Genomic DNA, 26,364 nt, shown 5'->3' on the forward strand with positions numbered 1-26,364 from the left:
AGATTTGCTATTAACAGTATGAACCTGGAAAAGCGACTCAATTTCTGTGTGCTTCTGCTTCCTCATCAGTAACTGGAGACAATACACTCATGAGAATATTTTAAAAAGATAAATGCTTATAAATCATTGAACACTGAGCTAGGTCCAGATGCCATGCTTTTATAGTTACTCTGTCATTAGAGTGTCTTATTAAAATGATGATGAGAAATCAAAGTGGTTTCTTCTGGGACAGAATCTGTTACAAACTTCACATTAAAGTGAAGCTTACCCTTTGAAAAGTAAATGAGAAGAATCTGAAGCTAAATGGCTTGTCTATGATCAACCATGAAGCCACTGCCTCAGGACAGCCAAAATCAAATCAAGGTAATTTGGATATAACAAGAAGGCAGGACTAAATCGTGATTATATTAATAAAACATACACCTCTGTCATTACAATCAGTGTATACTCTTTCTGAAGAAACAGACTAGAGGAAGAATGCTGACCACGGCAATCATGATAGAAGATTCCAGGAGAAAATGTGGGCATCTGTCTCCAGCACTATTCAGGGTGAATATACTATTATGTTAGAGCTTCCCAGGTGATGTTAGTGGTAAAGAACCCGGCTACCATGCAGGAAACATAAGAGACCACAGGTTCAATCTCTGAGTCGGGAAGATCCCCTGGAAGTGGAAATGGCAACCCATTCCAGTATTCTTGCTGGGGAAATTCCAAGGACAGAGGAGCCTGGTGGGCTACAGTCCATGAGGTCACAAAGAGTCAGACACGACTGAAACGACGGAGCACGCACAATACTGTATATGGCCCATGAAAAAGAGAACCCTCTTTTGATTCACCATAAATTTAAGCGGAGATAGATCTATCAGATCACTCTCAAGATCAACCAACTAACCCATCATACCATGATTCCATGCTCATCAAGCACCTTTATTACTGATGCAACATCCATATCTTCTTTGCAACAATACCCCACTATTTGGTTATTTGGTCTCAACAAATTCAATCACTTCATCCCAAGGGACTATTTCCCTTCTGCCTCACCTAATTTTACAGACAGACAGCAGAACTATTTACAATAGCCAGGACATGGAAGCAACCTAAATATCCATTGATACAGGAATGGATAAAGAAGATGTGGTATGTATATACAATGGAATATTCAGTTTAGTTCAGTCATTCAGTCGTGTCCGACTCTTTGAGACTCCCTGAACCGCAGCATGCCAGGCCTCCCTGTCCATCACCAACTCCTGGAGTTTACCCAAACTCATGTCCATTGAGTTGGTGATGCCATCCAACCATCTCATCCTCTGTCGTCCCCTTCTCCTCCCGCCTTCAAACTTCCCAGAATCAAGGTCCTTTCAAATGAGTCAGTTCTTCACATCAGGTGGCCAAAGTATTGGAGTTTCAGCTTCAGCATCAGTCCTTCCAATGAATATTCCAATAGAATATTACTCAGCCATATAAAAGGATGAACTAATGCCACTTGAAGCAACATTGTTACATTGAGTGAAGTCAGTCAAGATAAAGACAAATATTGTATGATACTAATTATATGTACAATCTTAAAAAATGGTACAAATGAACTTATTTATAAAACAGATATAGAGTCACAGATGTACAAAAACTTATGGTTACAGGAGGTAAAGTGGAAGAAGAGATAAATTGAGAGACTGAGATAGATAAACACACACTATAGATAAAGTAAATAATAAGGTTAATTAAACCAATATAGGGACTTCCCAGGTGCTGCCAGTGGTAAAGAATCCACCTGCCAATGCAGGAGATGCAAGAGATGTGGGTTCAATCCCTGGGCCAGGAAGACCCCCTGGAGAAGGAAGTGGCAAACCACCACAGTATTCTAGCTTGGAAAATTCCATAGATAGAGGAGCCTGGTGGGTTACAGTTCATGGGGTTGCAAAGAGTCAGACGTGACTGAGCACATATAAACACATCATCACATATGCATATGACTGTTAGGGTTATTGATGAGAAATTCTAGTTTGCTCCCCAGGTGGCACTAGTGGGTAAGAACCCACATGCCAATGCAGGAGGCATAAGAGACAACGGGTTCAATCCCTGGGTTGGGAAGATCCCCTGGAAAAGGGCATGGCAATCCACTCCAGTATTCTTGCCTGGAGAATCCCATGGACAGAGGAGCCTGGCGGGCTACAGTCCATAGGGTCTCAGAGAGTTGCACACTACAGAAGCAACTTAGCAAGCACTCACAAACCAATATAAAATAGATAACTAATACTGTACAGAACAGGGAACTCTACTTAATACTCTTAAGGGCCTATATTGAAAAACAATCTACAAACAAGTGGATGAAAGTATCTATATAACTGATTCACCTTGCTATACACCTGAAACTAACAAAATTTGTAAATTAACTATACTCTAATAAAATGTTTTAATAAAAGAAAAACCAAAATCTAAATAAATAAGCAAATAGGCAGGTCTCGCCTAACTAAAAAAAAATCTTTTCTCAACCATTATCTATTTCTCTCCCTTCTTTCATCACTAAGTTTTCTAAAAATCTGCCTTCGAACTTAGGATCTACTCTCTCTTTGCTGCTACTGCTGCTGCTAAGTCACTTCAGTCATGTCCGACTCTGTGCGACCCCATAGACGGCAGCCCACCAGGCCTCCCCATCCCTGGGATTCTCCAGGCGAGAACACTGGAATGGGTTGCCATTTCCTTCTCCATCTTTAGTCCTCTGAAATATCCCTTTATAGCTACTATTTTACTAAAAGGATTTTAATTGCCTAATTCAAACTCTTCTCCATCCTGATTTTCCTTAATTTTTCTGTAGAATGGGCCTTCCCCTGACATTTTTCTCATCATTGATCAATACAACACAACGTTTCCCTGTTCTCCTTGTATTTTTTCTTCTGGACTGTTCTCCTCTGCTTACTCTACGGTTCGATAATTGTACTTCCTCCTTATCCAACTAAATTTTCCTTCACAATCATGTCTTTCCTTGCAACTGTTTAAAAAAATCTTCTCCATGTAGTCAACTCTCAAATCTTTATCCACACGCACAACTTTCTCATGGGGACCAATCCTCATATTCCAATTGTGCAATGCCCTTGTCTGGATCAAGGGTAAATCAAACGCTCAAATGTAATCTCCTCATCCTATCCTTTTCTAGTGGTCACACCATCTAGATTGAGCATTTCACGCTGATTCCTCCCAGCAACTCTCTCCTCACACTCCACTGTCAATCTATCATCTCTGTTGGTCTAATCTTTCGCAACCACTTTTCCCCTAATTTCACAGTCACAAGCCTAATTACTGTATACCTCTTCTCTCTGAAAAGCCAATCAATTGGCCTTTCAGTCTCTCTTTATTTTGAACAGAGATATTTATCTTTCTATAGACTAGACTGGAGCAAGTCACTCTGCTGCTGAGGTCTTCAACAGGCTTTTCATTTTCTTCTGAATTAAGTTATTATAACTTTATCACTGGAAAAGACTCTGATGCTGGGAAAGACTGAAGGCAAAAGGAGAAGGGGGAAGCAGAGGATAAGACGGTTAGATAGCATCACCAACTCAAAAGTCAGGAATTTGAGCAAACTCTGGGAGATAGTAAAGGACAGGGGAGCCTGAAGTGCTGCAAGCCATGGGGTCACAAAGAGTCAGACATGAATTAGCAAGTGAATACCACCACCAACAACTTTATCATATTCTTAAGGCCCTGTATGAGACCAAGCTTTTTTCTTTTTTTGCTTTCCATGCCACTTCCTTTATATACACTTTGTATTTGTATAACAACTAGTAACTTACAAGAATACAAGAGCACTACAAAATAGTCACATTTAATTGTCCTAACTTTGCTATCTGACACTTATCTCCATTTTATAGACAAAGAATCACACGCCCAAACAAACCAACCAACACTGGCCTACCAAACTGGCCCATCAAATGTTAAATACTTCCTCAATTCCACAGTATGGCTAGTGCTTTTCCTTCTGACGTTAAATGTTCTACAGTTTCCACTGATCTGAATCCTTCATGGTTCAATCGAAGTCCCATTTGCTTTGTGAAGATTTGCCTGATCTACTACTCAGGGGTTATGCTTCTTTTCCTTGAACCACTAAATCTGAGTTTGTACCTCATTTAGAACACATATCTTATTCAACCTTGCTTTACATTTCATAGTCTTATCCAAATATGTTATAGATTTCTTCATAGTTGGAACTCCAACTTTTTATGTCCCTACAGAACATAGCCCAGTGCTTCACACATAATTGGAACTCAATATTCACTGAAGAAATGGATGAAGGTAAAAATGTACAACTGACTTTGAAAAGCAGATTATAACTGACTTCATACCACTGGGCACATTGTATAGGGCAATTAAACACACTGTATATGATTAAACTGAAAATTACATTTTATTCCTCCGAAATTATCACTCTGTCAACTTCTATGCAGGTTCTTATAAAACCTCTCACTCACAAGACACATTTCCCTCATATTATTTTGAGCAAAGTACTCTTTGGAGAAGATATACTCACATAAAGGAATATCAATCATTGGATTTTTTGGTATATTTAGAGAGAATCCTTCCTGATCTTTAAAAAGAGAGATAAGTCACATATATTTAATAATAATTTGTGGGCATGATCAGTCCAAGGCAAAATATTAGATATTACTGTAAGCAAACCTTTACACAGAACTTTAAAGAGCTACACCACACATGATTATGCTGTACAGATAATAAATAACCTATAAGACAAAAGCATAACCATTGTAATGTTAAGTTATAGTTTGGATTCAATGATATTATCACTCACAGATTTAATGAGTGCCCTATCTAAAGTCATGAGGCAGAAGTAGAAACGTACATTTTAAAAAAATGTGTCAAATGACTCAGAAAGTGGCATCAAGGGATACCAAAGGCATATAGAAAAATGGATAAAAAGTAGAAGATAGCAATATTCCTACATTTGTATATTTTATTTTAGACATAAGTAAATAAGTAAAAGATTATAAGCAGCCATTCAACTATTTCTCCTTTATTGAAAAGAATATATATCCATGAATCAAATGATTTTTCTTTGGTTAATACCCATTTGGAAAACAAGGTATCCCTTTATGTTCAGATTGGTTTTACAGTCTGGAATATGATTATGAGTACTGTAAAATTTAAATTCATCTTCTTTTTCTTTTTTTTTAATTTTATTTTTAAACTTTACAAAATTGTATTAGTTTTGCCAAATATCGAAATGAATCCACCACAGGTATACATGTGTTCCGCATCCTGAACCCTCCTCCCTCCTCCCTCCCCATACCATCCCTCTGGGTCGTCCCAGTGCACCAGCCCCAAGCGTCCAGTATCGTGCATCGAACCTGGACTGGCAACTCGTTTCATACATGATATTATACATGTAATTTATAATTACATGTATAATGTTTCAATGCCATTCTCCCAAATCTTCCCACCCTCTCCCTCTCCAACAGAGTCCATAGGACTGTTCTATATCAGTGTCTCTTTTGCTGTCTCGTACACCGGGTTATTGTTACCATCTTTCTAAATTCCATATATATGTGTTAGTATACTGTATTGGTGTCTTTCCTTCTGGCTTACTTCACTCTGTATAATAGGCTCCAGTTTCATCCACCTCATTAGAACTGATTCAAATGTATTCTTTTTAATGGCTGAGTAATACTCCATTGTGTATATGTACCACCGCTTTCTTATCCATTCATCTGCTGATGGACATCTAGGTTGCTTCCATGTCCTGGCTATTATAAACAGTGCTGCGATGAACACTGGGGTACACGTGTCTCTTTCCCTTCTGGTTTCCTCAGTGTGTATGCCCAGCAGTGGGATTGCTGGATCATAAGGCAGTTCTATTTCCAGTTTTTTAAGGAATCTCCACACTGTTCTCCATAGTGGCTGTACTAGTTTGCATTCCCACCAACAGTGTAAGAGGATTCCCTTTTCTCCACACCCTCTCCAGCATTTATTGCTTGTAGACTTTTGGATTGCAGCCATTCTGACTGGTGTGAAATGGTACCTCATAGTGGTTTTGATTTGCATTTCTCTGATAATGAGTGATGTTGAGCATCTCTTCATGTGTTTGTTAGCCATCTGTATGTCTTCTTTGGAGAAATGTCTATTTAGTTCTTTGGCCCATTTTTTGATTGGGTCATTTATTTTTCTGGAGTTGAGCTGTAGGAGTTGCTTGTATATTTTTGAGATAGTTGTTTGTCAGTTGCTTCATTTGCTATTATTTTCTCTCATTCTTAAGGCTTTGACAAAATTCAACATCCATTTATGATAAAAACTCTCCAGAAAGCAGGAATAGAAGGAACATACCTCAACATAATAAAAGCTATATATGACAAACCCACAGCAAACATGATCCTCAATGGTGAAAAATTGAAAGCATTTCCTCTAAAGTCAGGAACAAGACAAGGGTGCCCACTTTCACCATTACTATTCAACATAGTTTTGGAAGTTTTGGCCACAGCAATCAGAGCAGAAAAAGAAATAAAAGGAATCCAAATTGGAAAAGAAGAAGTAGAACTCTCACTATTTGCAGATGACATGATCCTCTACATAGAAAACCCTAAAGACTCCACCAGAAAATTACTAGAAATAATCAATGACTATAGTAAAGTTGTAGGATATAAAATCAACACACAGAAATCCCTTGCATTCCTATACACTAATAATGAGAAAACTAGAAAGGGAAATTAAGCAAACAATTCCATTCACCATTGCAACGGAAAGAATAAAATACTTAGGAATATATCTACCTAAAGAAGCTAAAGACCTATATATAGAAAACTATAAAACACTGGTGAAAGAAATCAAAGAGGACAATAATAGATGGAGAAATATACCATGTTCATGGATTGAAAGAATCAATATAGTGAAAATGAGTATACTACCCAAAGCAATTTATAGATTCAATGCAATCCCTATCAAGCTACCAACGGTATTCTTCACAGAGCTAGAACAAATAATTTCACAACTTGTATGGAAATACAAAAAACCTCGAATAGCCAAAGCGATCTTGAGAAAGAAGAATGGAACTGGAGGAATCAACCTACCTGACTTCAGGCTCTACTACAAAGCCACAGTTATCAACACAGTATGGTACTGGCACAAAGACAGAAATATAGATCAATGGAACAAAACAGAAAGCCCAGAGATAAATCCACACACATATGGACACCTTATCTTTGACAAAGGAGGCAAGAATATACAATGGATTAAAGACAATCTCTTTAACAAGGGGTGCTGGGAAATCTGGTTAACCACTTGTAAAAGAATGAAACTAGAACATTTTCTAACACCATACACAAAAATAAACTCAAAATGGATTAAAGATCTAAACGTAAGACCAGAAACTATAAAACTCCTAGAGGAGAACATAGGCAAAACATTCTCCGACATACATCACAGCAGGATCCTCTATGACCCACCTCCCAGAATATTGGAAATAAAAGCAAAAATAAATAAATGGGACCTAATTAAACTTAAAAGCATCTTCTTTTTCTTAAAAGGGGCTTCCCTGGTGACTCACATGGTAAAGAATAATCTGCCTGCAATGAGGGAGACCTGGGTTCAATTCCTGGGTCTGGAAGATCCCCTGGAGAAGGGAAAGGCTACCCACTCCAGTATTCTTGCCTGGAGAATTCCAGGGAGAGAGGAGCCTGGTGGGCTACAGTCCATGGGGTTGCAAAGAGTAAGAGTAACTCTTCAAAATAGCAATACTATCTTTTGAAAACCAAATCAACACACTTAGACTAAACTTGAACTTAAGGGTGTACACAGCCAACAAGGAATGTTGGTCAATCGAAACTCGTTATTCACAGGAAGTATAGCATATTGGAAGGGCACTGCACAATGACTTATGTAGAGGTCTAGACTAATTGACTTGTTGGTGAAAGAAATGATACTTGGTAAATGATGACTGTTCCTTTGAGATATCCCTTTGAATGTTTGACTCAGTGGCTTCTAACCTTCTTGAGAATGAAGCCCTGTTTCTAACATCAAAATATTTCAGAATCCAGATGATAGCCTATTTTTAATCTGTTGATTGAGAAAGTGCCCGATGACAAAAACCCACTGTGAATTTTCAAACATGAAAATCTGTTGTGTTTTCATGAACATACAAGAATTAAACATGGATGCGGCCTGGACAGGATTCCAGTTTTGTTGTTGTTCAGCTTCCTAACACACAGAATTCAGGCAGATCTCATGAGCCTCCATTTTGCTGTACCTGTCTCCCTCAATCCAATCTACCCTTGAAATTGCTGCCAGATTCATACCTAAAACACTTGCACCATATCAACCCTCATTCAAAATATTCAATGGCTTCTCTACTGGCTCCAGGATAAAGTCCAAATTCCTTAGCCTAGTATTCAGGGTCCTCCAGTTTGGCTTCAGATGATCCTTCTAACCTTATCAACTATCGACTCCTTTTTCAGCTCCACCAGTCTCCTCCCTGTCTCCCACACCATCCTACCCTTGTTCATATTGGTCCCTCATTTAGAATGCATTCCATCTCTTCTCTATCTATTCAGGTTCTACCCATTTCCCAAACACTCAGCTCAGATTCCATCTCCTCCTTGAAGCCTGGCCAGACCTCAGCAAGCTGAAGAGCTCTTTTCTCTAAACTCTGAGAGCACTTCTGTTTGACTCAGTGGCTTCTAACCTTCTGGAGAATGAAGCCCTCTTTCTAACATCAAAATATTTCAGAACCCAGATGATAGCCTATTTTTAATCTGTTGATTGAGAAAGTGCCTGATGTCAAAAACCCACTGTGAATTTTCAGACAAGAAAATCTGTTGTGATTGCATAAACATAACAGAACATCCATATATGAAAAAGAATTAAGCATGTATGTGGCCTGTTAATCTTAAATGTGCCATTTGATGACTTTTAACAAATACCTACATTTAGATGCTAGTGTGTTACAAGAACGCAAGCACAGCAAACGGCCTGAAAAGACTGCTCCAATTTTAAGAATTAAGGTAGCAATAGAACAGTCCCAATTTATTGCACAGGCAATATTTATGTATAATTTTCACCTGGAAGAGTAATCATTTTAAAAATAGCTTGTTTCTTGAGCATTTACTACATGTCAGGCATTGTGCTAAGCACCTTACAAGTAATAGCTTATTTGCTTCTTGTGGCAATTTCATGAGATATTTACTATAATTGTCACATTTCAAAGATGAGAAAACCACAGCCTAAAGATGTTTAAAAACTAGCCTAAGGTCACACAATTAGGTTTCAAATATCTTCGATTACCATACCTTTTATGAAACCACTGAAAAGTCAAATGTTGTTCAGTGAGGGTTTTATCATCCTTAATCATGTCTCTGATGGAGAGCCTAACAATCATTGAAGGGCACAGCAACAGAAACATCCCAGAAGAGCAGGGCATTAAACAAAAGTGTATCAGTGCATGCTGCAATTCGGTGAATGGTAAAACAAACGAGTGTATGAAGACCGGAAGCAGATGGGCTGGCTCAGGTTCACAACCTCAATCATATCAATCTGGAAAAATGGTGTAGTTGCCTAAATGTAATCAACCTACCAAATTTACATCTCAGATCATACCCCTTTCCCATGCTTCACCAAACCACAGGAGCACCCAGACCTAAATTCTACCCACATTGGGTATTAACTGAGCAAGCACTTATGGAGTACTCCAGGTACTGAGAGGACCTGCAAAGGCTATCAGGAGAAGTGAGGATCTCCAGGGGAAGTAAATCTCTCTTTCCATGGAAACACTGCAGTAGCCATTCCCAGTAGATATGTTTGCTTTAAAAAAAAAAAGTCACCTGTATTATTCTTTACTAATAGTTGCTCTTCTTTGAGTAGGTTTGAACCTTTGAGTAGATGACAGGGACTGGAGTTAGTATTTTAAGTCTATAGCCGAAGAGAAGGTATAATCTGTTGTAGGACATGTATTAAGTGAACCTTAAACATGCATTCCTATATATATTAGGTGGAGACAAATACTATTTTATTCTACTTACACAAGTCGCCCAGAATAGTCAAACACCTACAGTCAGAAAGTACACTGGTAGATGCCAGGGGCCAGGGGATGGAGGCGTGCAGTGGGGGGATGGGGACTTAGTGTTTAATGGGGACAAAGTTTCAGTTTAGGAAGGTGAAAAACTTGGTAGATGGATGATGGTGAGAGTGCCCAACAATGTGAATGTACTTAGTGCCAATGAACTGTACAGTTGAATATGGTTAAAATAGTATATTTTATGTGACTTTTACCACAATAAAAAAAATTTTAAAAAAGAACCTCGAGCCTCCACTAGGTGAAATAGACCCAGTGATAAAGATGCAACCCCCATTTTACAGTGGGGAGGGCAGAGGCTCAGAGATCTTAGTCGCTCAGTCATGTCCAACTTACGACCCCATGGACTGTAGCCCATCAGGCTCCTCTGTCTATGGAGTTCTCCAGGCAAGAATACTGGAGTGGGCTGCCATTTCCTTCTCTAGGGGATCTTCCCAACCCAGGGATTGAACCCACATCTCTTATGTCTCCTGCATTGCCAGGTGAGTTCTTTACCACTAGCGCCACCTGGGAAGCCCAAAACTAGGAGATAACTCGGGGTTGTCTGGGATCAGAGATCTTACATGATAACAACACAAAACAGCCAATGGATATTAAATATTTCTTAGAAGTCAGTGTGTTCTAAGTGCTTTAGCAACTCATTTAACTATCCTCACACCCCGAGAGGTAGACACTTTCATTTTACGACAAGGAAGCAGAGATAGAAACAGTTCAGTAATTATTCAGCATCACACTCAGTCTCCAGCAAGTGGCAGGGCTGGTATCCTCGTTTCAGAGCCTTCCCCCAGTCCTCTGCTCTCTTTCAAAACCTGTATGTCAGTTACAGAATTATGACACTGAGATTTTAAGCCCAGGTTAGTCTGATTGCAAAATCCATCCTTACTATCATGCAATACTGCTTTGCTACATATATACATATATATTTTATATTATCCATTCTCTGCTTTCCTTAGGGCAAGTATCAGCAATTTGTGCTGAAATGGTAATATATAAATAAGTACACGATTTCAGATAAAAATGCCCCTCATAACTCCTTACCTGCAGTCTTTTCTCCCTACCTATCACCCACTGGAAAAGACCCTGATGCAGAGAAAGGCTGAAGATAGGAGAAGGGGATGACAGAGGATGAGATGATTGGATGGCATCACTGACTCAATGGAAATGAATCTGAGCAAACTCCAAGAGATGGTGAATGACAGGGAGGCCTGGTGTGCAGCAGCCCATGGGGTTTCAGAGTCACATATGACTGAGAAACTGAATAACAACAAAGCATCTGTTGAATCAAAGTTTCAAAATACTACCTAAGTGTATTTCTCAGACACAGACTCAATCACAGTACTCTCCTGTTTGCAAGCCTTCGGGTCATCCAACTCTTTCAGGATTGAATTCAAACTCCTGAACTTGGTACATAAGGTTGTAGGTTGTTCATCATCTGCTTGGGTGACTGTCTTAGTCCCATCTCTGTGCACTCTACCCATATGTCTCACCTCCCCTGCCACACACAGTCCCCGGGATTAGGAATGGCTTTGCTCCTTCCTGGCACAGCATCCAGTGTTTCTCTACCTCTCCTTCAAGATTCAGTTTAAGCATTACTAGTGTGCAGACACTATCCTCAATCACCACAGTCATGGCTGGGTATCCCTTATCCTCTGGAGAATACAGTCCTGATCATCAAGTATGGTGGTCATCTGACTGCTGCTGCTGCTGCTGCTGCTAAGTCGCTTCAGTCGTGTCTGACTCTGTGTGACCCCATAGACGGCAGCCCAACAGGCTCCCCCATCCCTGGGATTCTCCAGGCAAGAACACTGGAGTGGGTTGCCATTTCCTTCTCCAGTGCATGAAAGTGAAAAGTGAAAGTGAAGTTCTTCAGTCGTGTCCGACTCTTAGCGACCACATGGACTGCAGCCTACCAGGCTCCTCCGTCCATGGGATTTCCCAGGCAAGAGTACTGGAGTGGGTTGCTATTGCCTTCTCTGACTACAGGACTGCAAATCACAGGAGATTATGAACTGCTCCTTGCTAGAGTGCTATGTGGTAAATTTCTAGACATAATCAGTTAATAACTATTTCTTGAATTAACAAGGAAATGGTGGATATACAGTAGGAGATATATTCTTATATAATATGCATATTCTTTTCACTGCAGTATGTATATATCTTTGCCCCTCTAATTTTTTCACCTTAAAAATGACCTCTAATCATAACTCCTTACCATGTATGTAAAGATATTAAACCTAAGTGTACAAACTGCTTGATCTTTTTATCATTCAGCTGTTTCTTAGACTATGTGAAAGTTGATTCATCATTGATAAATACTACTAAGTCCAGGTTGAAGTTTCCATTTATGAAACAATTAGTACATATCAAATGCAAGTCAGTTGAGTTCAGCCACTCAGTCATGTATGACTCTTTGAGACCCCATGGACTGCGGCACACCAGGCTTCCCTACCCATCACCAACTCCTGGAGCTTGCTCAAACTCATGTCCATCGAGTCGGTGAGGCCATCCAACCATCTCATCCTCTGTCATCCTCTTCCTCCTCCTGTCTTCAATCTTTCCCAGCATCAGGGTCTTTTCCAAGGAGTCAATTCTTCGCATCAGGTGGCAGCGAAGTATTGGAGTTTCAGCTTCAGCATCAGTCCTTCCTATGAATATTCAGGACTGATTTCCTTTAGCATTGACTGGTTTGATCTCCTTGTAGTCCAAGGGGCTCAAGTCAGTTATGATGGCACAAATTCAAACTCAGCAACAATGTTGACTGAGGATGTTCTCTGTATAAACAGCCTATGGCTACTGTAGGAATTGGTCTGTGAAATGATCACTTTCAAAAATCTGAAAATTGGGCTTGAGCTAATTATGGAACCTGTTAATGCTTTGTAAATAAAATTAGTAGGTCTACTAAAGAGCCTCTTGATGAGAGTAAAAGAGGAGAGTGAAAAAGCTGGCTTAAAATTCAACATTCAAAAAACTATGATCAAGGCATCCAGGCCCATCACTTCATGGCAAATAGATAGGGAAATAATGGAAACAGTGACAGATTTTATTTTCTTGGGCTCCAAAAACACTGCAGACGGTGACTACAGCCATGAAATTAAAAAAGACGCTTGCTCCTTGGAAGAAAAGCTATGACAAACCTAGATGGAGTAAAAAGCAGAGACACTGCCGACAAAGGTCCACACAGTCAAAGCTATGGTTTCTCCAGTAGTCATGTATGGATGTGAGAGTTGGACCATGATGATTGGATGGCATCAGCGACTCAATGGAAATTAATTTGGGCAAACTCTGGGAGATGGTGAAGGACAGGGAAGCCTGGTGTGCTACAGTTCCATGGGGTCACAACAAGTCAGACACGATTTAGCAACTGAACAACAAATGATTATAATCATTCACTTGCATTAGTATGCAATTACAAATATATGTTGACTGTTCATTCACTACTAAGCTTTCTGCCAGCTGCAGAGAACACAATAGTAAACAGGCCTATCCCTACCTTTGAGGACCCATGAGCCTCTAATAGGTGAACTACATATAATAAATGGAAGCTGTAGTTTCTTTATTGGGTAATAATCTTAGATAAGGTAACAAAAAATCTTAAGGCAAATTTAAGTATTTCAGTAAGCACTAAGCTTTTAGGCTACTGGGGAGTCTGTGTTTTTTGAGTATAAAGGATGTAGGCTTTAAAATCAGCCTGACATGCTGTTCAATCTCTTTTCCAACACAGATACTATGCTGTATAGACTAATCCACAAACTCTTTAAGATGAGGTGCAAAGAAGTTCTCCTAATCTTTTTGAGGGTAAAACAAAAAAGGTAGGCAGAAGGAATGAAAGATGTGCTCAGTTTGTGCTCAAATAGCTAGTAAGAACTTAGTCTCTTCAGCCCATCAGTCCAGTTCAGTCACTCAGTTGTGTCCAACTCTTTGCGACCCCATGAATCGCAGCATGCCAGGCCTCCCTGTCCATCACCAACTCCCGGAGTTCACTCAGACTCACGTCCATTGAGTCAGTGATGCCATCCAGCCATCTCATCCTCTGTCGTCCCCTTCTCCTCCTGCCCCCAATCCCTCCCAGCATCAGAGTCTTTTCCAATGAGTCAGCTCTTCGCATGAGGTGGCCAAAGTACTGGAGTTTCAGCTTCAGCATCATTCCTTCCAAAGAAATCCCAGGGCTGATCTTCAGAATGGACTGGTTGGATCTCCTTGCAGTCCAAGGGACTCTCAAGAGTCTTCTCCAACACCACAGTTCAAAAGCATCAATTCTTTGGCACTCAGCCTTCTTCACAGTCCAACTCTCACATCTATACATGACCACAGGAAAAACCATAGCCTTGACTAGAAGGACCTTTGTTGGCAAAGTAATGTCCTTATTTTGCTAAAATAGTATTCTTCCCACACAAAAGTCCCCTTAGAGTAACAGACACAGTGATAATATAGGGAAGTATTTTAGATTTTGATTTAGATTAATTTTATGGGAAAAAAATCTCTGATTTGTATTATAGGGAATACTTTAAATACCTCCTTGAAATGTGTATGATAGAGTTTGCCCACCTTTTTTCAGAGTAACAGGATACCAGAAGCATGAAATAGGACTGAAAAATCTGCAAGACCAGCAAACTACTTTGTATTAGGTTGGCCAACATGTTTCAAACACACTTTTTGGCCATCCAAATACATAATCATAGTAAGAGTTTAGTTATAAACTACTTGGGGTTCTCAAACTTAACATAAACCCTTGATTAGCTTCTCAAAATTTATGCCCTCTTTTAATAAAGGCAATATTTAGCAGTCTTTGAGGATAGCTATGTAACAGATGACTTTTTCCTACCCAAAGTGAAAAAGGGAAAATAGAAAATCTGCAATTATCTGCATAATTTTCTATTATATTACATGTTCAGAGGCAAAAGGAGGAAAATAAATTACTCTTAGACCTTACCCTAAGTAAGCAAGATGAGAATAACCATGTGTGTGTATGTGTGTTCTAAGTCACTTCAGTCACGTCCAACTCTGCAATCTTATGGACGTTAGCCCATCAGATTTCCCTGTCCATGGGATTCTCTAGGCAAGAATACAGGAGTGGGCTGCCATGCCCTCCTCCAGGAGATCTTCCTGACCCAGGGATCGAACCTGTGTCTCTTATGTCTCCTACCATTAGATCCACCTGGGAAGCCCAAGAATAAGCACACACATACACAAAACCACACCACTTTTATCTATATACTGCTCATCCCACAACGTCTTCAGGCACCCTCAGAAATTAGTAATTACTTAAAGTAGAGAATCCATGATCAAAGGGATAAGAATTAGGCTAAATAACTAGCATTCACTAAAGATTTTCGTATCTCTCTGGGGGAAACCATAAGTTTCTCCCAGAGACAGGATGGCCTTAGGGAGATACATCTTTCTGGTCCTACGAGTTTCAGCCCAGCTAGTGAAGAGGTGAGCCAGAACTATTAGGTATTGGGAATAGATGAAAACTGTATATATTCAGGTCATTAGTTTGTCAAGAAGCCTGGCCTCCTAGAAACTCTGAGCCTTTTCCAGGCAGTATTGGAGTCCCCATATATTAAAGATACAATTAGTGATATACAATCAACCAGGGTACGTTTGCTAACCTGTAAGCCCCACACACAACACCCCCCCTTTATTCCTCCCACTTGATCTCCTCTACTCCCTGTCATTCTCTCTCCTGTTCTTAGAACGTGGCATGCACGTCCCATCTCCTGGCGTTGGTCACTGCCCTTCCTATGGAGCCCCCAACAAATGCCCTTTAAGCTGCTTCTTTGAGTTTTGCTTGGTTACCATAAGCTGGTTCTCAAAATCAAGAGACATATGACCAGTGTATTATCCACTTCCAAATATCTGCTGCTGCTAAGTCACTTCAGTCGTGTCCGACTTTTTATGATCCCATGGACAGCAGCCCGCTAGGCTCTTCTGTCCATGTGATTCTCCAGGCAAGAATACTGGAGTGGGCTGCCATTTCCTTCTCCAGGTCCAAATATCTTCTGAGGCACAAAAGACTTCTGAGCAGTAGTAAAACTGCAACCACTTTTTAAATTTCACAGTAATACTGTTTCAATCCAAATGTGCATATAATGACTATGATAATGAAAAGCAGAGATGACTTCCCATCTCTGTTTGATCCCAGGGAGGCTTAACAGAGACAGACGGCTGGTGGAATTATAATTAAGTCTAAAGCTTTGAAAACTAGTAAGAGACAATCCCTAGAAGTGAACCTATTGATGCAATATGCTATATGCACCCAACAGAAGGAAGGAGTCTCACACACTCTTGCACAAAAGAACTTAAAAACCAGAGTAGGACTCCCTGGGGAGTTGTCCTTAAAATGAAGTCCTTTCGTCATCACAGCCTTTGCCATTGGCCCTTTTATAGGTCTGTTGTTTGCTAGAGAATGTCTCCAGTCATGAAGACAGTGGGGGTACCGATGTTTGGTATGAAGGTATTAGAATAGGTACTGGCAGATGGTGGGAACTGTGGTGCTGGAGAAGACTCTTGAGAGTCCCTTGGACTGCAAGACCAAAGCAGGCAATCCTAAAGAAAATCAATCCTGAATATTCATTGGAAGGACTGATGTTGAAGCTAAAGCTCCAATACTCTGGTTACCTGAGGCAAAGAGCTGACACATTGAAAAATACCCTGATGCTGGGAAAGATTGAAGGCAGGAGGAAAAGAGGGCAACAGATGATGAGATGACTGGATACCATCACCAACTCGACAGACATGAGCTTGAGCAAATGCCAGGAGATAGCGAAGGACAGGGAAGCGACGTGCTGCGGTCCATGGGGTTGCAAAGAGTCAGACACAACATAGCAACTGAACAACAATTGGCAGATGGTGGGAATAACATACTCTCTCCCATAAGTGATATACTGATTTGAAAACCTAGAGTCTGGACTCAAACAGAACTTGATTCAAATACCAGTTGTACCAATTAAAAACCATGTGTCTTTCAACTTGGCATCTAACTTTTAAGACTCAGTTTTCTTACATTGGGTTGGCCAAAAAGTTCATTTGACTTTAAGTAAAAAATGAAAGACATCTTGTCATTTTCACCAATTACTTTATTGAACAACATATTCACTAACCAAGCAAACGTTCTGGTGAACTGTATCCAACTCTTTTGCAACCCCATGGACTGTAGCCCTCCAGGCTTCTCTGTCCGTGGGATTTCCCAGGCAAGAATACTGAAGTACGTTGCCATTTCCTTCTCCAGGGGATCTTCCTGACCCAGGGATCAAACTCATGTCTTCTAGAAGGGGTTATTATTTACATGTGGTCTAGAAATTCGAAGAGCATTAGTAAGTCACTGCTGCTGCTAAGTCACTTCAGTCATGTCTGACTCTGTGCAACCCCATAGACCACAGCCCACCAGGCTCCCCCATCCCTGGGATTCTCCAGGCAAGAACACTGGAGTGGGTTGCCATTTCCTTCTCCAATGCATGAAAGTGAAAAGTGAAAGTGAAGTCGCTCAGTCATGTCTGACTCTTAGCGACCCCATGGACTGCAGCCTACTAGGTTCCTCCGTCCAGGGGATTTTCCATGCAAGAGTACTGGAGTGGGTTGTTATTGCCTTCTCTGAGTAAGTCACTAGTGTGTTACAAGTTTTACTTATCATCCTCACAGCAAGTAAGACCTGCTATTATCCCCATTATACAGATGAGGAGACTGAAACACACAGAAGCAAACACACCTGAGCTCACACAGCCAGCAAATGGAGCTGGGATTCAAACCCAGTGTCCTACCCACCATGTTGGTGATCAAAGGATCCTCTGAAGATAAATGAAATGAATCACAGAATGGTCAGCTTAGTGACTAATAATGTTATTTATAAAAATTACCCATTATTTTTATTAAGTATCAATCAGTATGTGAGAATTATTCCCATAACTATATATGCAAATATTAAATCTTAAATTATTTTTTTCATCCTTTCATGGCTTTTGCTAAAGAACAATTTAAAAGAGGCCAATTTTGTGACTACAAACTCTAAAAATGTCACTTAGAAGCTCCTTTACTCACAGCGTCCCTTCATCTTCCAGAAACTAAATCATGTGCAGAATGTAAACAATAATAAAATTAGATTACCATTTTTCTATTGACAACAGAATATTTGACCACAAATATACAAATATAGTTTTTTTAATGTAGCCTCAAACCATAATTTTATACACATTCATTCTAGTTTCCTTATTTTTCATAAATAAGATTTCTTAAAAATACTCTGGTAGGATATAACTGTACTTTACGAAACTAAAATTACAGTGAGGAAAACAAATTCAAGATAATTTGCATTCTAAGCTTTGTAGGAATGATAAATCAACTTTAAACTCCTGATAATACAAATTTGTAAAACTGAATTAACCTATCATCCTAAAATATGCAATACACAATTAAATCAATCTTAAAATGCAGAAAATTTAGCCACCTAATTTGAGATCGTATCTCTTATCATCTTGGAAATCTGATATACCAATTCAAAATTACTATTCAAATTACCATCAGAATTCCTGAAACCCTATTTGCAGTAAAGATTCCAACTGCATCTGATTTTATGTCACTTCAAGGCAAATTCCTCTGCTTTAAGACAAGTTTAGCCTCTTCTTGAGTTTGTATCTAAATTTACAATTGAGAAAACTCAGATTGAGAGCTTTTAGTTCCGCCTGCTCACACCTCCTTTTTGCCCTTCCCCACTCCTCACCCCCAGACAACCAAAAATAAACACTCACACTAGCAATACATGAACTGACCAATCTTAGGCTCCCATGGTCTTAAGACAGCCAGAAAAAACAAAGATGGAAGAATCACTGCTTTGCAAACAAGGCCTTAATTAGGTATGTAAATAAAAATCCCTTTACTTCTAGATCCCCAAGTCCTTCTGAAGAACCATTTCCCAACTACTTCTCACATTTACACAACACAAACATCAACATGCAGCTTCTACCAAAGAGAGACCTGAACATATACCTGTACGTTAGAAATCCTCTCAGATCAGATGTTCGTATTTAACTGACGGAAGCATCATCGCCCAAGAGCCCAGGTCTTAAAAATTATTCTTTAATAATCTAATAACAAATATCTTTCCCATTCTGTCCCGGAAGACCAAAAGACTAGGAAAAAATCAGTTAAAAGAAAAGCCACCATAACCATTCCATCAGTCTAAGTCAAGATTTAATTGTACAACAGTAATCTAAAATATTGACTAATTCCTTTGGAAACAAATTATCCCAACAGTGCTTTTCTGAATGCAAGTCAAGCATCCATTTATGCTATGTTATATTTTTGCCTCTTTATGCTTTCTATTTCAAAGACTTATAAACTGGGTGAAACCCACAGTTCACTGCACAAAAACGATTCACAGAGAGGTTGGAATTTACAAACATGCAGGCTTGAAACTTTTGAAACCTGAAATACTCAAGCAAGAAATCTCACTAAAGAACATTTCAAGTAGGAAGTAAAAAAGCACAATGTTTGAGGCTGTAGCTCAGTGTCTTTATCCCTTAGATGAACCATGAAAATAGGCACTAGCCTGCGAGGACAGAACCTACAAACACTGAGTCTTATGATAATTTGGCAGCAGACTTAAGAAGAAACTTAATATTCTCTGCCTTGCCACTCCATTCCCTTCTTATTTGTTCTTCAGATGAAGTTATGGTTTTTGAGACAGGAGATTTTCATGTTTTCTTAGCCTCATAATAGGAACAAGTGGTTGCAGGAAATTAAAAAAAAAAAAGGCTCTGGAGAAAGGAGACAACCTATCCAAGTGGAGCTAGGGTCAACAACTATGTAAAGTCAATGGAAGTTTTGTCAGCCTAACTAAGGAGATGCATTGCAACTGGACTACCATAAAATCACTTTAGAGAGCCTGAAATACCTATTCTGGACTTACGGGAGGTGACTGATATTTTAAACACTCTTTGAAAAGCTAAGGAATTTCTTGTGGGTTTTTTTTTTTTTCCATTCCACTAATTCATTGGTGAATATTGCTAGTTTCGAAATAAATAAGATTTCAACAAACGGATAGGAAAATCTATAAAGATTCTATTCCAGGAAAGCTTGCAGACACTGAATTCACTGATTTTAAGCTTAACTCCTCTAGTGGTGACTGAAGGGAAAGACACACATGCCTTATGGAATATGTAAGTGGCATGATAAATTGATTCACAAACTTAATAATAACCCAGAACTTTCTGATGCTGTTTGTATCCAAACAGGCCTGTCACACAGATGGTGGGGAAAGTTTGGGTCCATGTTTTCAAACTGTGCACTAAAAGCGAATACCCCAGCCAATGGACTAAAACTTCATGTATTCTCTGGATAATTTATACCGATACCTCTCACCTCACTTTCTAACTACCATAACCCTTGCAAAGTACCCCAGTGAAGAATGCCTGAAAATGAGAGGTAAATATACAGGTATGATAAAAACAGCAACAAGAAAAGAATGCCAGAAAAAGAATGCCCAGTCAGATGAGTAACTGGGTACTTGTTTGAAATATGACTTAGAAATGGTTTTTTTTTAGGCCTAAGATAAATTAAGAGTTTCTTTCTGGATAAGAAATAATTTCTAAGTATCTCTCAGGCTGATGGTTTGGCAGGTTACATGGCTATCTAAGATATTTTCTCATTTTTGATTTATTATAGCTATGTAAAACTTTGATGAACTACATATTGCTGAATATGAACATGATATCAAGCTATTAAATGTAAATATTCAGAAATATGATCATTTCACATGCCCTTAAAAAACCAACCACACATCATTCACACAAAGCCATCCAAGAGGCAGTTTCCAACACATACTCTGTTTTAATATTGTCTGATTCTTCTTCTGTAGATGATTTGCCAGTAAAATGATGACAAAATGAAAACATTTTACCCCTAATTCTTCATATATGAGAAAATTAACTCTCATCATTTCACAATTATTCCTACCAATATGTATTGGTCTATTCCCTTAAGCAAAACAACTTAACATACTTAAAGCTTTGTTCTTTAAGTTACTTTAGACGATTGTCTTAATGGCAACCCACTCCAGTGTTCTTGCCTGGAGAATCCCAGGGACGGGGGAGCCTCGTGGGCTGCCGTCTGTGGGGTTGCAGAGAGTCAGACATGACTGAAGCGACTTAGCAGCAGCAGCAGCAGCAGTGATGAGAATGACTGGTAAAGCTTTCCATCCCTGGTCCCCGATACTGCGCTTAGTGGTCGCCCTGCCCGCCGACACTGGTCTGGGATAGGCCAGTCCAGGGCCCTGCAGTGGTCTGGACTGCAGTCCATACTGCAACAGCTGCCATGCTCACACGTGAAGCCAAATTCCAGGAGAGAAAGGAAGGACTGCTGGCTTTTTATCTTATTTGCTCTATAACATCTACTTAAACACTAGAATGACTTTCCTATACATAACTGAGATTTCTTTTTGATTGCCTATTGATATGGACAGAGAAGAGTTTCACATACAAATGAATCTTTTTCAGAGATTTTTTTCTTTTTGGCTAGGTCAGCAAAGTTTCTTCTTTTAACAGAGACCATTTTCCATAATGTGAAGGTATTTACTCAAAAAGGAAAATACAGACTACTTGCATGTAAAAACAATCACTGTCGCTATGAAAGTTACCAGTTAACTCCTATCAGAAACAACTGATTTTGGTATTGTATCTCTTACCAGAAATTTCATATTATTATCAGTTTTAAAAGGCTTTCCTCACACATACTGGAATACAGAATCAAACAAACAATTTTATGACATGGGGTTTTTTGTTTGTTTTTTAAGAACTATGGTTAAAGATCATCATGGTGATTGAGAAATGATGATTAGGGTTTGGTTCATGCATGGAATTCTACGATCGATAATCTATCGAACTTCTAATGAAACTTATGCTCTAAGGTCCTAAAGCTTGATAAGGAATAAATACGCAAAAATATCACCTTCAAAGAAGAAAATTTTCAATAGAATAAAATAAAAATAAATACAAAACATGCCCTTCTATGAAGCTTTAAAAATATAGTACTTAAATAAACATGCACACCAGCTAATGATACACACGAATAGCTTTACCTATATGTTTAGACTTAGGTATACATGCATTTAAGTAGGTATTTCTACTTACATAAAATTTACATACATATTCATATGTATTATACAGAAATCATTGAACAGTACTATGTTTGAAATATATACTTAATCTTTACAAAGTAAATGAATTTCATATTATCTTCCAAATAAGGTTGTATATTTGTAAACAGTAAGTATCTTTTACTTCTTTATATTTTAATAGTGAAAGTCACACGAATATTAGGCACACAAATTATTTTATTGATATTTAGCGACACTCCAGGCCAATGCTGCATTGAAGCAAATTTGGTTATATTTAGTAACAAAGGGAAAGTAAAATAAAGGAAATAATTTCAAATGTTCATGGCTCATAGAGCAAAATAATTACAATTGCTCCTGTGCTGTGAAGAAAAATCAAAAAGGAAAAATACACTCAAAGCATAAATGTCCTGCACACATACACGTCTACTGTGCATATGCATATGCATCTCCCTGAAATAACACCAGTCTATGAATGGTATAATAACCCAGCAACATCAGCCCCTCAGTGGGGGTGAATGCTGATTCGTAAGTCACATGAACCTAAACAAGAACTAGAAGAGTAGTTTCACGGATTTGACAACCGAAATCATAACCACCTAGAAACACTGGGTACAGTGATGAAGAAACAAGGTGCAAAGTAAACAGTGAGAAGGCAGCCACTCACCTTCGGTGCCATTGGGAGTCATGGAATTACTATTTATATGAGAGTTATCGAGTTTGGGGGATTCACTACTACCACTCAGACAGCTATGCGGGCTGGTTAGATCCTGCATTTCCATAGACCTAAAGACAAGAAGCCTTCCGTTTGACAGATGTACCAAATTCATAACCCCACTATTTAATGCGCTAACGACTTGACACCTCCTTTGAAACACATTCGCACAAAAGTCCTATTGTATCTATTTTCTTCAACTCCAAATAGGTCCCTCTTATATTTTCACTTCAGCCATCCTTTCAAAATGTGGACTATTAAAAGCTGTCACTGACCATACCTATCCAGCCAAATATTGTATGGAGTTTTTTGGTTTTTTTAAAAAAATTTCTTTTTCTCTCCTTCAATAGTTCATCAAGTGCCAAGATCTAATGAGATGTTTCCATCTGTTTTTATTATCAAAGAAAACAGACTGTCCTACGTTTCTTTTTAGACGGGGGGAAAAAACACCCTAAGGTGTTATTTTTCTAAAACACGAAAGTGTAAAATCGAAAAAAAAAAACTTCACTTTTGTATGGAATCTCTTTCATCTAATAAATTAGCACTAGGAACTCCCTTATAATTTACCGCCCAATTGTAATTTAATGGGTCTCCAAACCAAATAAAACACTTGAAGCCTATAGTCCAATGACAGGGAGTGAGATAGCCCTGATCCATGTGTTTACTCTGGCAAACTGCTTAATTGTTCCTCTGTTTCCCTTGAAACAAATGCAGCATTAAAACATTCTGATGTCGGCTCACTTGTTTGCTTTGTGGATTACATACAGCCAGCCCAAGTGAGGAGGGATCAGGCCGGCACACAGTGAGTGCCCAGGAACACGAGCACTCAGGATACCTCAGCTGTCACCTACTTGGGGAAATCAGAACAATGCCACTGCCCTGCTCAAATTGGGCATTTTTACAACACAAAACAGCGAAATCCTCCCGGAAAGTTCTTTGGCTCAGCAGTTACTCTATAGGGGATAGAAGCCCCTATTCATGTTCACAATTGCAGAACCATCCATTTCTATTTCACCTTTTCTTAATGGAGAGAGGAGACCATTTCTTTAAAGTGACTAAAAACACATCTAGATACCATTCTGTTCTCTGCCAGCCAAGTGTTTGGAAGTCTAAGGCCTATTCACTTTATGTTAAACTTTATGTTTTTCTTTAAAAAAAAAAAAAAAAGAGGGGGATTAATATTACATGTATGAAGCTAAGACTGTTTGCTCCTCACCCCCACCGGGTCAACAAAAGCTAGTCAATTTGGAAGTTGCACTTAAGACTGCAAATGTCAGCTTTTATAACGAAGAACATGAACTGTTTTACTTCTAAAGTGAGTTTTGACTTCCCCAAGTCTTTGGGATTCAAATGAGAAATGGCTTAAAATCCAACTTTTCTCCCCTAATTCTCAATACACATTCAGAGTTTTCCTAACCCCAGAAAGTACAGCCCCTAATCATTTTCAAATCCAGGCTCCTCTTCCCTTTCTACATATTTAACTTTTTTTTCCCCTTTTACAAACAAACACACACACACACACACACACACAGTTAAGTAATTTCCAACCAAGGCTATTAATAGAAATAATTAAGAAATACTAGACAAAAATAGATAGGGGGTCACAGAGAGGTAATCTCCCCAAATGTCAAATATCAACAGTATCCTTACCTGCAACTTGAGGAAACAGCAACATCTGAACTGGTTTGAGATGTTTGCACCTGTGATCAGGGGTAAAAAATTAGAAGCTGTTGTTACTCTGCTTCAGTGTCAGCTCTTAATTATACAGAGCACATGGCTCAGGACGACAATGCTCTCTTTTAACCAAAAGAGAAAAAGGAGGATTCTGCAGCGGTGAAAGGCATATTGTCTTTAAGTTGAGGTCTCCACTGTTGTTTCCTCCTCCAGGTCTACCCTCCTCCTCCCCTTGTAAGGGGGGGTGGGAGGGGGGAGGCAGCCAAATGACGGGATAGTGATTCATCACTGGCCTATGACAGCTGCAAACGGGATTACCCCTCCCCCAATCAACATGCAAAGCAGCCTTACCCAGGCAGCTTGGAAAGGTACTTGAAAAAAGATAGCTATTAGCAAAATGAGCATGTTTCACAGCAGCAGTTCAAGCATTAACCCTCCAGCATCCTCAGATCTTTCATCTTCTGCTATCACCAGCTGAAATAGAGTTCCCGCCCATGAGTTTGACTCCAGACAGTGTTTCTCCTCATGGTGATGGTTTTGTCCTGTATTTACTATTTGTCATTGAACAGTTTACTCCAAACGGCTTCTGGGCAACTTGCAGGCAATGCCAGACTCAAATGGCCCAAGGCAAGTTCTTAATCATCATGGAGCCCTGCACTCATTCACCCAAGCAAACCGAAAATTCAGCGAATGTTTAAGTTCAAGGGAAATCCATGCCTGCCTGGTGAAATAGCCAGAGCAGTTCGCTTTCTGTTTAATTTTCCATCTTTTAAATCAGGAGAGAGAACGGAGGAATAATCAGTTCAGTATCTCAGTTGGCCAGAGTTCTGGTCTCTTTTGCCTCCAGAGGAATCTGTATTTGGGTTTTCACTGAGCAACTAACTTAGCCTGCAGGCTTTGCTAGTCACTGTTCTTCCTCCAGAGGCAGCAAGGTGATAAACTCAGGTGAGGGTGGGCTGCTGGCTCACCAGCTCAGGCAAATGCCTGACTCTGAGGTAAAAAACATTCTGCATAACGTCTTTTAAACTCAGAAATCTAGATCTTTGATGTGCATTTTCATTCAACCGGAACAGACATCAATTAGGGTTACAGAGCAAAGATGAAAAAACTGAAGCATCTCAAATGGCATAAAAGTTATCCAACCAAGTATCTTCTATTGAGTCCTGTTATTTTTTAATTATGATTTATGACATTAAGTAGTACTACCTTTTGTCAGGAATAAAAGCATCATTAAAGTCTAAATATCTTGGTCTAATATTACATGAAATTCCTAGGTCTACTTTTCGAGAATATGTGCAGGATGCAAAATAATTTGAAAGAGATGCCTGCGTATTCAATGAAAAGTATTTGAATGCCTGTAAGGTAGGTCATTTGATGCTAACAGCCTTCTGCAATTTTTTGTTAAATTTTCTCACACAAGAGTAAATGTTTCCATTTAGAAACTACAGTGATATACCTCAAGGATAAATTTCCTTTCCCCCCATTTCCATTTTTATACACCTGGAATAAATTATAGGTGAGAACTAACTTAGTTTTAAGAACTCTCTTGGCTTAATTATGTGAAAGAGTATGTAAAACATCCTTTCTGTTACACGTTAAAATACATTCCTATTTTAACACTGGCTAGATACTATAATTTTAGAAACATAATGTTAGTTTCCTTGTATACTTTCAAAGTTTGATATTTTTATTTGAGGTTTAACCTATTCTATTTAAATTTCAAAGTCAAACCTGTTAATAAAAAATGAGCTTCAAAATAGGAATTACTCTAACACGTTTTCTCACTGAAAACAAATGCATTTTCACAAC

General features: G+C 39.0%; 1 protein-coding gene across 11 annotated transcripts in view; it reads right to left on the bottom strand.

Annotated features, from left to right (window-relative positions):
• The window catches only part of EYA1 (EYA transcriptional coactivator and phosphatase 1), a 372,737-nt gene that overhangs the window by 163,860 nt on the left and 182,513 nt on the right, over window positions 1-26,364 (bottom strand). For 7 of the 11 annotated variants that reach the window (XM_070802666.1, XM_070802676.1, XM_070802669.1 and 4 more), the window contains 2 exons: window positions 24,532-24,581; window positions 22,834-22,952 (listed from right to left, as the gene is read on the bottom strand). The exons of 1 other annotated variant lie outside the window; for it this stretch is intronic. In XM_070802666.1, coding sequence (XP_070658767.1) covers window positions 22,834-22,952; window positions 24,532-24,581 — 169 coding nt within the window. Of the gene's footprint in view, window positions 1-22,833; window positions 22,953-24,531; window positions 24,782-26,364 lie in introns of those variants that run through there. 3 more of the 11 variants (XM_070802673.1, XM_070802674.1, XM_070802670.1) reach the window with 2 other exon arrangements.

Source organism: Bos indicus, chromosome 14, assembly GCF_029378745.1.
Source record: "Bos indicus isolate NIAB-ARS_2022 breed Sahiwal x Tharparkar chromosome 14, NIAB-ARS_B.indTharparkar_mat_pri_1.0, whole genome shotgun sequence".
NCBI lineage: Eukaryota > Metazoa > Chordata > Mammalia > Artiodactyla > Bovidae > Bos > Bos indicus.